Source organism: Ixodes scapularis, unplaced genomic scaffold, assembly GCF_016920785.2.
Source record: "Ixodes scapularis isolate PalLabHiFi unplaced genomic scaffold, ASM1692078v2 PGA_scaffold3__209_contigs__length_174095766, whole genome shotgun sequence".
NCBI lineage: Eukaryota > Metazoa > Arthropoda > Arachnida > Ixodida > Ixodidae > Ixodes > Ixodes scapularis.
Window position 1 is genome coordinate 32,395,072 of NW_024609868.1, and position 16,396 is coordinate 32,411,467.

At 44.5% G+C, this 16,396-nt stretch overlaps 1 protein-coding gene across 1 annotated transcript in view; it reads right to left on the minus strand.

The window, feature by feature from the left end:
• Positions 1-15,685, minus strand: part of LOC8027102 (cytochrome P450 4V2) — a 65,812-nt gene extending 50,127 nt beyond the window's left edge. Inside the window, exon 1 of the mRNA XM_029995413.4 lies at positions 15,433-15,685. Coding sequence (XP_029851273.4) covers positions 15,433-15,685 — 253 coding nt within the window. The remainder of the gene's footprint in view (positions 1-15,432) is intronic.
• Between the last annotated feature and the right edge of the window lie 711 nt (positions 15,686-16,396).

Sequence of the window (16,396 nt, forward strand, 5' to 3'; positions counted from 1 at the left end):
GTCGTTATGGTTCACACTGCCACGACCATTGTCGGGAAAATTGTCCCAGGAATGTGCCCGCTTGTTTGATATGCGCACTGGTACAGCGAACGTTAGACAAAGCGGACCTTCACTTAGAGTGAAACAAATGTCCGTGTACCAGTCTTACCTGTGAAGATTTTGCCATGAAGGCAATAGCGCCGAGAGGTGCCTCTTTGACATCGCCTCCTTAAATTGAAATTGTTCTTGGTTGGATGCTAAGCGTCGTAGTATGCGTTTTGCCGCGCAACAAGAACACTATCAAACTCCCCCCCCTTTCCAAAAAACAAAACAAAAACGTGTTAATAACAAGACAAGGTTATTACGTCACCTGTCGACAACAAGACGGGTTGCTTGACACGGCGAGTACACCGCCCAGCTATCAAAGCCGGTCTGCAACTATTGGCGGCGTGGGCGAACTGTAGGGGGCGCTTCTCTAGCTATCATCATCATCGTTTGTGACGTCACGGGTAGGACAGACTGGGATGGACCGTGCAGATCTTGGATCCTCCGGTTAGTCAGCTCGCCTCATGCGCTGTTTTTGGTAACGCGCGGCAAAGCTTGTTGCACGCGTATGTGTTTATTCGGTGAAGTGATGATTGCAGTAGGAGATTTTACCAAAGCCTGAAACCGTGGCTCGTATAGTTGTGCTAGCAAACCCTTTTGGCGCTGAGGTGTCGAAGCACTCGGAATGTGGTGTTTTGTTCTCTAGCCCAGTACAAAAAGCTGGATGATGAAAGTAGAATATCCAGCGCTTTACCCCGCCACCACATCTACCACGGCGAATCGGGCGTATTTTTGTTTTTATTTATTATGATTCGATTTGGACAAAATCAAACTGAGAAAGGAATGTTTCATCAAATTGAAAACCGGAAAGCGAAATTTCAGAACTTCACACGTGCGTGGTAAACACTTCAGTGAAAGTGGCTCCGTATCCTGTTGGTCCTATTGTGTTTAGTGAGTGCTGGTCACTTATTAGTTTCAAGTTGATTACTTTCTGAATTTTGTAAACCAGCAAACAAATATTTCCTCAACTGGCAGGAAGAAGCGGTGACTGGTTTCCGGAGTCGTCTAAATTAAATCCCAGCTTATTCACCCCTCGCCATCGAAGTCTTAAATCTAGTAAGTCGGTGACATCTCAGCGTCCCAATAAATTAGGAATAAACCTGCTATGAGTTACTACTGTTCGTAGATACTTTTTGCTGACCCAAATACGCATAAAGCACGATGCGCCTCTCAACGAGGGCTTTTAAATTTGTAAACAATTCCCAGTAAAATATGATAGAACAAATTAATCAATCGCGTGAATTTACTGGGTCATGGCCGACAATTTAAAAATTTATGAAAGAAAAATTGCATTTATTTCGAGCAGAAGTCGCGATGTGACAAACTTCTTTGCCACATATTTATTCGATTCGGGAGGAGCTAAGTTTCAAATGCCGACGAGCATTTGCTCGGTAGCAATTGTTGAGTCACACTTGGATAAAAGCTTCGGTGTCGGCAAGATCAATGTAGTCAAAACAAGTGTGCGGCTCTTTGCAACACAATTGTGCGCGCGTTCACAGCTAAGAAGACATATCACGTCATTTACTCTGGTGAATGTAAAACTTTTTTCTATAGTAGCCTCCACACAGATCCGGAAAAATAAGAACCAGAAGGTCTGTAAATAGCCCTGACGCACGCCGCGCAAGCTGTAATGTGAGGCTGCAGGCTTGTTTTTGAACATTTTAAGGTTTCTCTAATATAAAAAGCAACTTCCAGGCGGTGTTATCGATTAGAAAGATCACTCAGAAAACTTTATACATGTTTCTTTACTAAATAAATCATTTTAATAAGCATAGATGCGAACTAACATAGCCACTCCGTGCTTTGACATAGTGCATCGTCTGCTTGCATCCTACCAGTTCCGTCAGAGGAGGGCGCCCGCGAGGTGGCGCCACCAAAACATCTCGTCGCCTGTTCCGACGTTAGTATCAGGCGTACCGCCCGCCAATGCGTCGCCCGACACATTCTGAGTATGACTCCACAAAATATGCAAAAATATTGACAGGAATTATATTTACAGAAATTATATTTTCGCATCGTTAACAACGGGGTGTTGCTCCGACGTGTGCCATGTCTAGTGCTGTTAACCCCGGTTTCCACAATAGTTATATACACTCACTTATCTCAGTACGTTGTAATCACTCTCTTCTCTTTTGTATGAGAGCGGTTAACCTTTACGCAGGTGTTCTTTAGTTTTTGCTACCGATTGTAAGAAGACAAAGGGCGAATTCACTTTCAGCAAATTTCGTTACTGTGAATAAATAATATCACGCCACCGTAAGCTATCACTATTTGGCTTGGCGTCTTAGAATGAATTAGCTTTGGCTAACTCGTTTTTTTTTTTTTCGTGGTGGCAGCGCTTTTGATTTTTAGTGCTTTTGTGTGGTTGCTGTCGCCTGCTCTTCGTTTCATCTGGAAGTTCGAGAAAAATCTTCGCGAGATACGGAAAACCTGTTTATACTGCGTGCATAAAAGGGATGTCTACATCAACCATCCGTGATTCGTGTTCTTGTAGGTCGGCATGGCGGTTCGAATAGGCCAAAAATGTTCGTAGAATTTCGAGAGGCAGCTGTAAAGAAGAGAAGTACGATTTTGTCTGCTAACCTGTGCGGGCAGCTTCACTGGCCACAAGTGCTCTACATTTGTTGCGCGCTGATTGTCAAGATGTAATATCGGTGCACAGAAATCAGACTCGGGTAAGTAAATGTTGGCTTTTTTCAGTGGCGATTGACGGATATTATTTTTTAAGGTTCTAACACGAATCAAAGACTACGGGGATATAACCGTTCGTATCACGGCATCAGCTTTTTTCGTCTAAAGTGCTGATGTAATTTTCCATAAAACGTCCGATTAGGTTCTGATGGGTCCACTGTGTCTCGTTCCAATGAGTGGACTCTTGTTTTTCAGCCCCTTGTTCGTGTCTGTCTTCACCGATGTGGAGGCTACAATATTTCCTAAAAATCGCATGCAGATTTGGGGGAATACTGGGTGAAAGTCAGAAGGAAGCGCCATTGTTGTGACTGCTCAAAAGTTGTTGGAGAGTTTTAAAGCGATAGATTTATAGACCCAACCACGCTCAAGGTCATGTCCTCAAAGTCACTTCCTCAAGGTCTCGTAACGCCCGATGCTGTAGTGAAGAGTAAGCGCCGATTGCGTAAGCTCCGTTCGAGTAAGCGCCGGTCGGGTAAGCTTGTAAGCACCGGTAGCTGAAGTTGACGTGGCCTGACGTCCTTGACGTCCTGCTCGACGTCGTCTTAGAGGTGGTCCTAGAGATCATCCTAGAGGTCGTCCTGGAGGCCGCCCTAGATGTCGTCTTTCGCGTCGTTCTCTAGGACGTCGTTCTTGAGGTCATACGGTAGGTCGTCCTTGACGCCGTTATGTGCGTCGTCCTCTGTGTGTGTACGGCATATTACAACCATTTCATCACCGTACCATTGACTTAATTGTTTTCACTAACGACGTTCCTGTAAAGCTAACGCATTTAGTCGCGTTTGGTCGAATAGAAGTATCAATTTTTTTTATTTAGTTTTTGGGATTCACAACAGCGTTGGGAGTGCGCAAGCTGCTCATTATCGGTGCCGACGCCGCGACATACGGGGAAAGTCTATTCCAGTTTTATCGTTAAAGTGCGCGACGAAACTGTGGCGCCTACGGTAGATCGGGTTTGTACAGGTTGGCCAGGTTTCATCATTTGCGTTGGTTCATCATAAAAACCTCGTTTCCCTGCTTCTTATTGTACGTCGTTGAATATTCTATAAAGGATGCGGCGGCAGCGCGCGAGAGTGCTGGCTGGTTCCTGTAGGAACGAAATTTATTGCTAGGATTTGATAACATGATTTACTTTGAGTTGGCTACTGAGAAAATTTAGTTGCTTTAAAAGAAAAGTCATATTTGTTTCGTTTTCGGCCGGAGGAATATTCTAATGAAAGGAAGGTGTCACATCACAAATAGAGTGTACATTCGAGACCACGTGACGTCTCCGTGACTACATTTGAGACCACGTGACATTCGAGACCACGTGACGCCGCTCACGTGACCGCTAACTTTGGCGATCACGCGACCACGTGGCGTCACGGTTTTATGGACTACGCGACTCACGTCACGTAAAATGACGCCAAGTATCGTGACGTCACACGTCTTGAGATTATAAACCTTCCCAGCGGCAGTCTTGAACCCGGCGATCTACAGCGCGTGTCCTTGATTTTGAGAGTCTACGTCAGTGTTGCCCGACCGCGCTGAGCTGTCCGTCTTTTTCGACAGTGGGCTGTGGCAGCTTGCGTAGGCGCAATTCCTGACACTGGAGGCGGCTAAATTGCTGCCTTTTATTTTCTTTTTGTCTGTTTTATGACGAAAGAAATTTCTCAGGGCCTTTAAGAAATCGTTCTACCACATGGGGGAACAAAGAAGAACAAATAAACGTTAATTTTAGTAAGTCCGAGCGCGACAGAAAGCATGCAAGTGTAATGCTTGTTTCATATTACGTAGACTTTCCACTTTGCCGAACACTTAGCCGTGCCACTCTACAAAGGCCTTAACTGTTGAAAATAGTTTATCACACATCGTAGAGCTTGGGCGAGTTGGTTGCTCATATTAACACACTCTACAGCGCACTATTGCAAACCTAAATTCACTCCTTACACACAAAAAGAAAGCAAAATTCAAACGAACCGCGCTGACTGACAACTCGTTTTTATATACTTTGTCTTTTTCTACCTCTTGCACTACCGAATTTCACGAATCGTGGTGTACAGGTCTTACGACATGTCGATTTTCCTGCTAGATTTAGTGGGGAAATTTTTTCGGATGCCACGTGTCGTCCGATAATATGTAACCTCGATTCCCTCGCCTATTATAGCGGGGAGGGTAAGGTGTTTAAGAAACGTGACATCAATTTCGCTGCCAAATTTCGCGCAAAACTGAGTTGGTGTATGTGTCACGTGACGTCAAATTTAACGCTAAATTTAGCTGGGAAAGTGAATTAGTGTATCGTGATGTTAGGTCGTGTCAAATCAATTTCCCCGCGAAATTTAGCGGGTATCTAATAACGTTTCGACTGAGAAGTTAAATATTTATAATGTACAACATAGACGGGACCTTGGAAGCTTTGAAATTAAAGGAAATACTGTATTAATACTCCTAACGTTATAAAAGTTGCCTATACCTGCAGCTATCCTACAAGAACGATCCCGCACAGGGCTTAAACGAATCTAGTTGGTGACGGATGTGTGAACTACAAAACAAAATCTTCCTTTTTGACTTTTTTTAAGTACTATCCCAAGTGAAAAATACACCAGGCCGAAGGCTGGTGTGACTTAATGTTACACCAGACTTTTTAACAGATGTGATTTGGGACATTTTCGCACCAGCAATCTGGTGTCCTCGTGTGAGACCAGAAATCTAGTGTGATGGTGTGACACCAGCAATCTGGTATTCCGGTGTGACCTCAGGTTTTGTTGTGGTACGATACCAGAGCACCTGTTGACTGGGTGTTGCTTTACTCACAAAGACGGGTAGAATGATAAGTTTGACAATAACGCTGATGTCATAATTACTTTATTCGAAAAAGCAGAAAAGGACAACAGTAAACTTTCGGAAGCTTTACTGTTGTATGGAGTTGGCCCTGATCAACTGGAGCTTGTCCGAAGCCAGTGCCCTGCGTCGAAGAACTGGAAAGCCCTGTCGTTCCGTAATTCTTGGCCTTTCAGCTTGCGGTTGACTCGCGTCTTAGTTGCGCTGGCCCGTTCCACGTGCCCCTCCGCGCCAGTTATCTCCTCTTCTAAAGCATCATATTACACAGATTGCTCAATTTCCTTGTCCAGCTCTTCCAGGGAAGCCTTATTAAATAGAAGAATGTCAAATCTTTCTTCGAGCTCACCGATGTCGGTTGGATCCGTGGCCAGCAGCACTTCAAACTCGTTGATGATCTTTGTTGCGGCGTCTCTTTCTCTTCAGGCGGTCGACGCCCTCCTGGCTCGTAGTAGGCATGGTCCGGCCGCTATTTCCCGGGTTTCGGCACCAAAAACTGTAATTATTACTAGCTTTCTTTGTTGTTTTGCTACGAGACCATGTCTATCTATCTTTAGCTCGTTGGAAGTCAGGAAAGCGCACTAACAACATCTTTCCGGCTTCGACTCACAAAGAAGACTCCTTTATTTTCTCAAACTTCAAAAAGAATACGGGCGGAGAGGGAAAGGGAAACCTCCGTAGAGGCGAGCGCCGCAAGCTGCTCAAGGCCGCCCGGGAAAGTGCTGGGGACGAGGGGGTCACTTTTTGAGCATGAAGCCCGCCGCGGGGTCTCTGGCGACCACCAAGACGGGAGGAAACGAGGCACCACGTCGGGGGAAGGGACGTCACAAAAACTAATCAAAAACACGCTCGCGAACGGGGAAAGAGTCAACAAAAATACAACAATGGTGTCACATCAAACTGATTGGGGTGCACACCAGGCTGTCTGGTGGGCACAAGAGCCAGTGTGCTGTGACACCAGCCTCTCTGGTGTGCCCATCAGGCTGGTGTGTAGGTACACCAGCATTTCTGTTGGGCACACCAGGCTGGTGTGCTAGATACACCAGAATTGCTGGTGTGCCCTCCAGGCTGGTGTGCTCGATATACCAGCATTGCTGGTGGGCACACCAGATCTTCTGGTCCAACACCAGGATTCTCTGGTGTCACACCAGGATTGCCTGGTGTATTTTATATTAAAATTTTAGCAAGAATTCATTGATTTCACCTAAGATGTTGGGCCACTCGCGCTCCATCACAGTTGAAAGTCAATTTATTTATGTGTATATCTTTTACGCCGTGGGGAGTTAACTTTAAAGGGGCGATGCAACAATTTTTCTACTTTACAGAAATACCGTTAAGAACGAATCCCTGATGTTAATGACCTATAAAACACGCGTTCGTTTTTAACCCCCCGCAATAGAATTCCCCGAAAAAAATTTAAAAAAAACGAGCAGCGTTCGATCCTTCAACTCGCAGCCAGAGCAAGCGGCCACGTGATCTGGAGCCGATTATATGCCGCCAATGTTGATCATAGCCACACGCTGGGGTTGCCAAGGCACAGGACACGCGCTGAGTTCCAGACATTGTTATGGCTCGGCTATTGTCCTCGTTGCAGCGATTGGACACGGGCTACTACCCGAATGCTTCTCGAGCTATCGATTATCACGAGCCGAAATCGAGTGCCCACGCAATGCTCGGGTCCAATTTATGAACCGCATTCAAATATCGTCATTCGGGTGTACTGAGATCCCCACGTTACGTCATCACTATATGCAAAGGAGAGATTGATTGAAAATGATTGCTCTTATCATTCAAATTACACCGCAACAAAGGAGTTTCTTGGTCAGTGGCGTTGCGTGCGGTTATCCATGAGTCCCACTTGTGCCAGTACGCTCGTGTAAAGTGAAAAATATTCCAATTGAATATTGTCGCACCGCCCCTTTAAAGGGACTATAAAATGATTTTTCAACTTCCTGCACCTTAGCTTTGTTCCTCAACTCAAGAGAGAACTTCCTGTCAATAAATATTTTCCACCACCACCACTCATAGGCCACGAACCCAAATTTAGATATTCGTGGACGGATTGATTGTGGACGAGCGCACACGACCGTCTGACTCTGTGCTCGTGTCCAGCGCGGCCCTTTCGCTCGGCGATGAGGACTTTTGTTTCCGGTAGAAAGGCTTACTTTACGTCACGGCCACCTGATTTCACATGTTGGCGGCCGAGTCCGGTCGAGTCGAGGAGAAAAGCGGACGTGAGTTTTCACCTTCTTTTGGTGTGTGTGTGTGTGTGTGTGTGTGTGTGTGTGCGTGCGTGCGTGCGTGTGTATGTGTGTGTGTGCGTGCGTGTGTGTGTGTGTGTGCGTGGGCGTGCGCGTGTGTGTGTGTGTGTGCGTGCGTGCGCGTGCGCGTGTGTGTGTTGTGTGTGTGTTGTGTGTGTGTGTGTGCAAAAGTGGAGGCAGCAAAACGAATATGGATTCCTGAATCCGGGTTGTCTGGTCGTTGAAGAAGAATAGGGGTCCAAAAAGGGGGAAACGAATTTTTATGCCAAGGACCATTGTCCGATAGAGATCGAAGATAATTTTAAAATGCTAGGTGTCTTTTTTTTTCTCAAATTATGTCATGGGATAGCAATGTTAATTATTTGCTTTCCAAATTGTCACGCGTTGTTGCTATAACGTATCACCACAGCCAAATTCTACCAGTTTGCGTGAAAATAATTATTTACCATGATCTGTTTTCCCAACTCCTGAGTTATTGCAACCCTGTCTGGGGCACATCCACGGCCATCCAAACTCAACAAAATTTATCTGCTTAAAAAAAAAAAAATGTTGAGAGCCATCTTTAACTCACCTTATGACTCTCACACTGGGACCGTGTTTAGTAATCCGCAATTATTAAAAAAAATCATAACTTATCTGATTATAGACTTCTAATCACCATTAAGAAAAAACAAAACAAAAAAGAAAGTGTTCTTTTAAACGAGATAGTTGTATTAGAAAAACATATTACGGTTTCCTTGACCCACTGTGATGAATATTGGAGGGTTCCCACATGCAGGTCAAACTATGGGCAGCAAATACTTCGGTATTTAATTCCAAAACTTTTAAACAACTTTGAACAAATAAATTGATGTCTAGAAACAATATCCCCTAAAGAGTTGCGTAACATTTTTTTTACATATTTGAGCGTTCTGGTGTCGTGTTTCTGTTATTCCATTTGCTAATGTATAATTTTCTGTATATGATTGTGTTTTGTTTTTTTCCATTGCACGAAAACTGCTTGTTCAATGGCTGCCGATGGGGCTGAGGGCTAGTCAAGCTTCCTGCTGAAGCTTTTTCCCTTTCATTCCACCATTTCTTCAAATGGAAATAAAGATCATTATTATCTTCATTTGGAAACAGCTCGAAAATCATTTTATGGTCTCTTTGATTATGAACATCCAACTATTTCAATGTTAAGTAGTACTAGTGGTGGCCGAGTCTAACTCGTTGCTCGCCCTCCCGCGGAGGAAACGGGAAGCGCTTCAGTGAGGGTCTCCCGGTTCTCTTGCTCAGCGGGCACGGCGGAACTGCTCGTGATCATCGCTCGTGAAATGTCATTTTCGAATGCGAACAACACTCTTCACTGTCCCAACGTTGTGCTGCAGCCGGTGTGAGATTGTATATTATCAGAGAGTTTTAGTATTACTTATAGAAGCCAAAGCAAGCGCTGTGCGTTTGCGTTAGAGTGGCGCACTCTACGCTGCGTATGCGCGTCTTCGCCATGTTCTCATCCAAGACCGCAATTTTGGGCTCCGCGCACGCGCACTGTGGAACACGCGAACACACAGTGCTTGTGTTCGCTCGCATACGCAACACTAAAACCAGACTTGGGAATTAGTCCGTTACAAGTAACGGATTACTTGTAATCCGTTACTTTTTCAAGTAATTTTGTAATTGCCACGTTACTGGCTTTCGGAGGTAATTTGTAGTGTAATTTCGTTACAAGATATAGGTAACGGATTATTTTAATTACTCGTTACTTAAAATAAAAATATGAGCATAATACAGTAACTGGAGCAATACGCGCAGAACAATCAGCAGCATAAAGAGAGCAAGTTAAAAAAAATAGAAAGCATCAGGAAGGTGAGAATAGCCGAAAAGAAAACACGATTTTGTGTATGACCGGTCTCTAGAACCACTAGAAAAACGGGCAAGGCATGTACAAATATACGAAAGAAAAATATAAAGTCAGACAGCGCCCAGTAGGCTCTCCGTCGCCTTCCATCGTGTTTTTCTTCTTCTCCTAGGCGGGAGAAAGTTATTAATGTTTATTTCTTTTTGTCTTTTACTCAGTTTCACCCTTTCCAACTTCTTTGACGTCTCCCGCCACCTGCACAGACATCAAACGCGTGTCCGTACCCCCTCGATTCGCCGGTTCACAGCTCGCGTAACAGACGATGTAGCCTCGCGCGAGGGGGTCGAATTCTCGTTGTCTTTGATGTGCCCTGCCTTATTCTAGCACGCTCTTGAGCCACGGCTGAAAAGCGTCCGGCGCGGGGCAAAGAGTATCGTCCGTGAGAATAAGGACAATACTTTTGGTTTGCTTGTCTGGTTATCGTGGTCCAGTCCACTCCTCACTTTACAGTTAACTGTGAACATAAAGGGGGAGGGGGGGGGGGAGTTAGGCCATCTAAGGATTGCTGACACAGAGAGAGAGAACGCCTAAAAGTGGTGTGATCCTCTATTGTTTTGCGGGACCGATGGCCACCACTTCTCTGGCTCTCTATGCCCTCCCCTCCCCTGGTCTCCACGAATATTGGTATGAAAGTAAGAACCGATGAACGATCGATAACCCGTAACCGCCATTTATTCTCTGAGTGGTCGAGTTTTCGGTCATGGAGTCTCCGTCGTCTCCATGGCCATCTCTTATTGAGATGTTTAAAATTCAGGGCATTCAAGAGAACGGAAACTTAGAGTTTCAGTACATACTTTTCTTGGCAAAAAAGCACACATCAGAAAGAACAACAAACTCTAATCTACGGAAACACATCAAGGTATGCTGGAACACCTGCATTCTGCATTTGCTATACATTGTAACGCTAGAACCAAGTGTTTCTTTTCTTGTGGATAACAGGCGAAACGCCCGAGTGAAAAGTGAGCTGTCGGAGATCGCCTCTTTAGCTCCGGATCTTGTAGAGGAGGTAGACGCTGCTACTGAGTATACGCACCGCTAGCTTTGTCTGCACAATTCCAGGGATCATTTCCGGAGGCCGTAAGCTAGCGAAATGGCGGGTGTGGGTGCAGCTTTCGGTGCCTTCTTACAGAGGAAAGGAATGCACGTATACTTTTTCCCTTAAATACATTTTATTTTTACAAGGCCTATCATAATACGGGCGTATGAGAAGTTAAAAGTAGGGTTGCAGAACATTTTTAAAAAATATCAAAATTGTTTTTGTTGTTTTCTGGATAAGTGTAGGGAAAAAGTAACGTGAAAGTGATTTGTAACGTAACGAGTAAAGTAATCCGTTACTTTTCAGCGAAGCTAATTTGTAGCGGTAATTCATTACATTTGAGGCTCCGTAATTTGTAACTGTAGTCCATTACATTTTTTCAGTAACGAGCACAAGTCTAACTAAAACTCACTACTGTTTCACCGGTTTTCAACGCCAAAGAAACTTGCTTTAGTGAGCAGACGTGCAAGCGGGTAGGCGTTCCCTCGAACTGCAAAGGCTGAGATTGGCGAAACGACGGCACTTAAAAAAGGAACTAAACTTTCTAAAAAAAATTCGTAGAACAAAAAAAAATATATATATATATTTTTTTTTTTTAGGGGGGGTTATTTGGTTTAGAGGGATTGGGGGGGGGGGGGGGGGGGGAGGCGGCGACTTTGAAAGTTTGGTGGATTGTCAAATGTCGGGACTTTGTTAGCACAATATGCTTTACCCACAATTAATGTAATTTTAAATAGCTGCCTCAAATTAGCTAGAATATTTTCACTGATATTAGACTCTTTTTATCTTGTAACTTGTAAATAAAAATGCTGCAACTGGCACTGGTGATGATAATTCGAGCACTTTTGATTGCTATACTCGTTCGCGCGTTTGAAGCTAGATCATAAGCAACAATTGTATTAGAGCTTAAAAAACTACGTATTAAAATATCTTTATTCTTATTATGAATACAAGTTGCGGCAATGTTTAGCCCCCAATAAGCGTCACGATGACAAAAATACGCCCTCTAATCGTATAGTAGTATATCAGAAAGACCTAAATTTGTTTTATTTTTAGCATATAAAAATCTAGTGTAACCTTCACAGCTTTTTTTTTAACCAAATCTCTAAAACTTTAAAATAAGACACCCTGTTTTTTGTGGTTTTTTTTTAGGTAAACGCCAATTATTAGTGCGAAGGAACCATCTCTTCAAATGTGCCAACCGGGCACACAGGCACTAGTGTGCGTGTGCCCGGTTCTCTGACATTCGCTCTTTCCGTTACGTGCCTCAGGATCTTGGCACGGTCGGCCGTCCAGTCGTCTTGGAGACGCGCCATTCTGGACGTTAGCTCACGAGAAAGGAAGACGTGCGTCTCTTCACGTTTCCAGCGGAAGCACTTTTACCCGCGTCTCGAATTACCCGTGCTCCTCAAGGATGTTCCACGTAGATGGGCGTCGTTACTCTCCGTGAGATGTTTGGCTGCACTCTTACGTAACCAGTAGCGGCAAGAACAATAGTAGAGACACGTAGTTGTACTCTTTTGGACGTTAGAAGAATGGAAAACTTAGGATGTAAAAAGTGTACTCGAGCGCAGAAAAAAAGAATTGCCCTGCAATTGTGTTGGTATACGTGAATTGTTAGCGCTAGTAACCTGCAGTAATTGCTTCTCGTGTTGCGCCTTCGTGTCTCTTCAGTCCTCTCCACCCCATTGTCTTTCAGTTTTATCTAAAACGGTCCTTCGTGACAGAACCTATAAGGTGCTCTTAGAAGCTCCTTTCCGTTATGCGAAAAAGTTCTTCATCGCCCAGTTGCCTTTCTAGTGAGCCATGGGGCGATAGTGTTTAAGACGAAACCTTTCTCCATGACCGTTCTAAAACCTTTATAAGGCCCGAGGACTTCTCGGGCCTTATAAAGGCCCGAGAAGTCCTTTCAAAAACTTTTTTGTTGTTTTTTTTGTTTAGAACGTGTACGCTGTTAGGAAGCTCAGGCGATATTGTTTTTATTGGCAGTGATCTTTTTTTTAAGTAGTCCGTTTCATGTAATTTTGCTTTCAAAGTGTGGTTTAAACTAGCACAGCAAGCAACTGATTACCGAAGGGTCAAAACAAATCTCGATTTTCCGCTGGGGCGTGCCGAGTGCTGGAAACCTCTCGCTGGTCGTGCAAATAAACCCTGGACGTGTTTAGGAGTGGTATCCAACAATAAATCTTCATACGTTTATTATTGTTGAATAAACTCAATGCGAGAAATCAAACGCTTAAAAAAGTATGAAAAACCATGAATTAGAGGGTAAAATAAACAAGCAAGGGTGCTTTATGGTATTCAACGGTGCAATTCATGACTTGAAAAATGCTAGCGATAAATATAACCACCGTAAAAGAAATAGTTTTTTTTTTTTAAAGGCGGAATGATATTAATGCGGTGAAATATACATTTTGCCGAATTATTCCAACATTTAAGGGGTATTCACACGAGGGAGAAATCCCGGGGATTTCTGCCCGGCACGCGCGCATCACGAGATGAAAACGCGAGGCTTTTGCACATCGCAAAGCCTGACGTTTTCGTCGTGGGGTGCGCGTGCCGGGGAGAAATCCCCGGGATTTCTCCCTCGTGTGAATACCCCTTAAAGAAACTGGCGGGAACGTACGTACACGCGCTGCGCGTGCTGGCGTCTGCATCTGTAACTGTTCGAAAGCAAAAATCTAAAACAAATTGAACTTGGCACGCGCGTCCCACAAACGATTTATTTTGGGTATTTACCTCGATTCTTTCGTAAGGCGAGCGCGTGCAGCGCTTGTCGCTACGTCCCCATCATTCTCTTCGATGCTCGGGTAATTTAGCTAAAGGCCTACTGCCCAACTTTTGAGCCCTCACTTTCAGAAAACACGGAAATTTTCCCGAGCTCCGTAATTAATTATTTACGCTCGGACCAATGCTATACGCTGTTTCATACTTAGTGTACAACGCTGTCAAAGCTGCTGGCGCGAGCGTCGGGTTTGATCTCGGAGACCAAATTTGCCCGCGTTCTCGCACAAACGAAACCATAGACGAAGCCACTCTCTCGCGCAAGTAGCTTTGACAGCGTTGTATAATTACGAAATGGAGTATAGGTCGCTCCCTACCAAAACAACTTTTCAAAGACAGTTCGAGGTTTAAGCGAGAGGCCCGTAAAACGAGATCAAATCTTTTCTGCGCCTTTATAATTCGCCGCACGTCCGTCTGTTTTCGACTGTTTTTTTTTTTTGTGTGTGTTTGATATGTAAGTTTGAGTTATATTTTGCGTTTCCTTCACACCTCATGCTGTTTTTTACGATTTAAAATACACGCATAAAATGAAAAGACACAAAACGTAGAGGGTGTCGCAAAAAAAAAAAGTTACAGGTTTTTTTGTTTTGTTTTTTTTACCGCAAAAATAAACTAGGCATCGCCGAACGCTCATTCTCCGACCAAAAGTAGCGCTAGAGGTCACACCCAGATGCCAAAGTTTCAGCCCAAACGGACACCTTATTCAAAAGTAATAAGTGTTTTTCTGAAAATTTCAATGGAAAAATGGTGGCCTTTTCAAATACCTGGGGCCCTATGGCACCAGAAACTGAATACGGGCAAAAATGGGCTCCAATATGCCATCAAAATTTTTAGAAAATCATATAACTTTTGAATAAGGTATCAGATCGGGCTGACACCTTGGCATCTGGTTGTGACCTCTAGCGCTACCTTTGGGCGGAGAATGAGCGTTCGGCGACGCCTGGTTTACTTTTGCGGTAAAAAAACAAAACAAGAAAAAATAACCTTGTAAATTGTTCTTTGTGACACCCTGTACAAATTGTTGATTGATTTGTTGATAATGTTGGGTCGGCACCTGAGGACACAAACAAAACTAGCATAACAAAAAATATGAGAAAAGCCAACAAAAAAAAAATGCAGTCGCGCTGGAAAATATTTTGTTTTCTTCTCTTCAATACCCAAGTACGCGAAACGCTGAACTGTAGTGCGCGACGTATGTCGTACACTTTTGGAGGTCCCCGCATGCATACTACTCCACACTGCACTCAAAATGGTAAAAATTAAACTTAAAAAAAAAAAAAACAAAAAAAACATTCTAGCCAATAAGAAAGCTTGTTGGAAGGGCCCTTCTAATAGGGCTAGACACATTTAAAGAATGTTGATGATTGGTAGCTCAAGGGCATCGCGGTGAAGGATGCGCACATAGAAACACCTCTGTCACAGTGGCATTGCGCTCGCAGTGCTCCAAGATCCATTTGAAGTTCCTAGTAATTCACAGCATATGAAGCGCAATATAGTCTCGCTCCGCAGCCTGTATATTTTTTCTTCGGCGTTCTTATCAGATAACGCCGGAAACGTATTGGCATAAGAACAATAATAAAAAGCTCGGGATTCGCCACGCTTTTGCGTTCGTCAGTGATTGTAGATAATAAACAGTTTTCGTGCTTATTACAAGGGCCTGCATTCATTGAAGGGTCAACTGCGGGACGGTGTGGCTTTTAGGAAGCAAGTGGCGGAGTCCAGCTCCAGGATGAACTGAAAGATGCCATTTTGTTAGTTCAAAATGGGCTTTGTCATCCGTGTTGGTGGTCGTTGCTTATATAAAAAAAAAAGAACTCTAGAAGATTTGGTTTTATCTCGTCCTTACTGCAGTGACGTTAACTCACCGAATGTGGCGTCCTGCTGGGTGAAGCGTTTCCGCCGCGACATGTAAGTGGCGAACATGAACCAGAGGGGATGCTTGTCCGTGGGTCCGGGCAGCGGCCTGAGGGCCTTCCACACTTTGACCCATCGGCGAACGTAACGATAAACCAGATAACCGACCACGAGCCCCAGCGCACAGAGCAAGACGCCCCTCAGCAACGAGATGGCCGGGAACAGTGGCTTCGGTGCCTGGACGCCGTAAGACGGACCGCTCATTTTCTGAACAATGGTTCTCACGGGAAGAAAGCGAGTGTTGGGTACTGCTCCTCGGGATGCTTCAGATGTGGCCTGGAGCATCCTCCTCCTTGGCCCAACTCGTTTAAACTGAAGGCCGGAAGAACCGTGCCAGAAGGTGTCCTTAAGCGCGCGCTCTTGACCAGTATCACCCTCTCCTGCGGACTTTTCGCGTGACATACACGTAGCCAACCCTCGAACGACCCTGAATTAAAGAGAAAATGCGAGAAATATAACGCAAAGGAGGAAGGCACCGGAACAATGAAAAAAGAAACGCCTTAGAATGAGTCTTCTTTACTCCGGCGGAATATTTTCCTCTACGTCATCTTGCAGTAAGAAGGCATTTCGGCGATGTGGTGAGAGGCTGTTCATGCTTTATGAGCTTGATTTGCGAAAACAAAAGCCCACTCGGAATGGCCACGAGTGTAATGTCCGTTCGTCAGTCGATGACGTCTTCTTCGTCTAAGGCAGGGGTCGTCAACCATCGATGTTTCGCGGACCCCTTGTGAATTGGCGGAGACGATGGAGGACCCCGTTTGTGGGGGAGGGAGGGGAAAGGTAAAGGTTAAATATAATAATTATTTAATAAATGAATATGACTAAGGGCTAATGTGAAGTAGACTTCTCTTATTGACATACACATGGGAGAACGAGCCCGAAAACTAAACATTTCTTGTCGATGTGAAAAAAGAC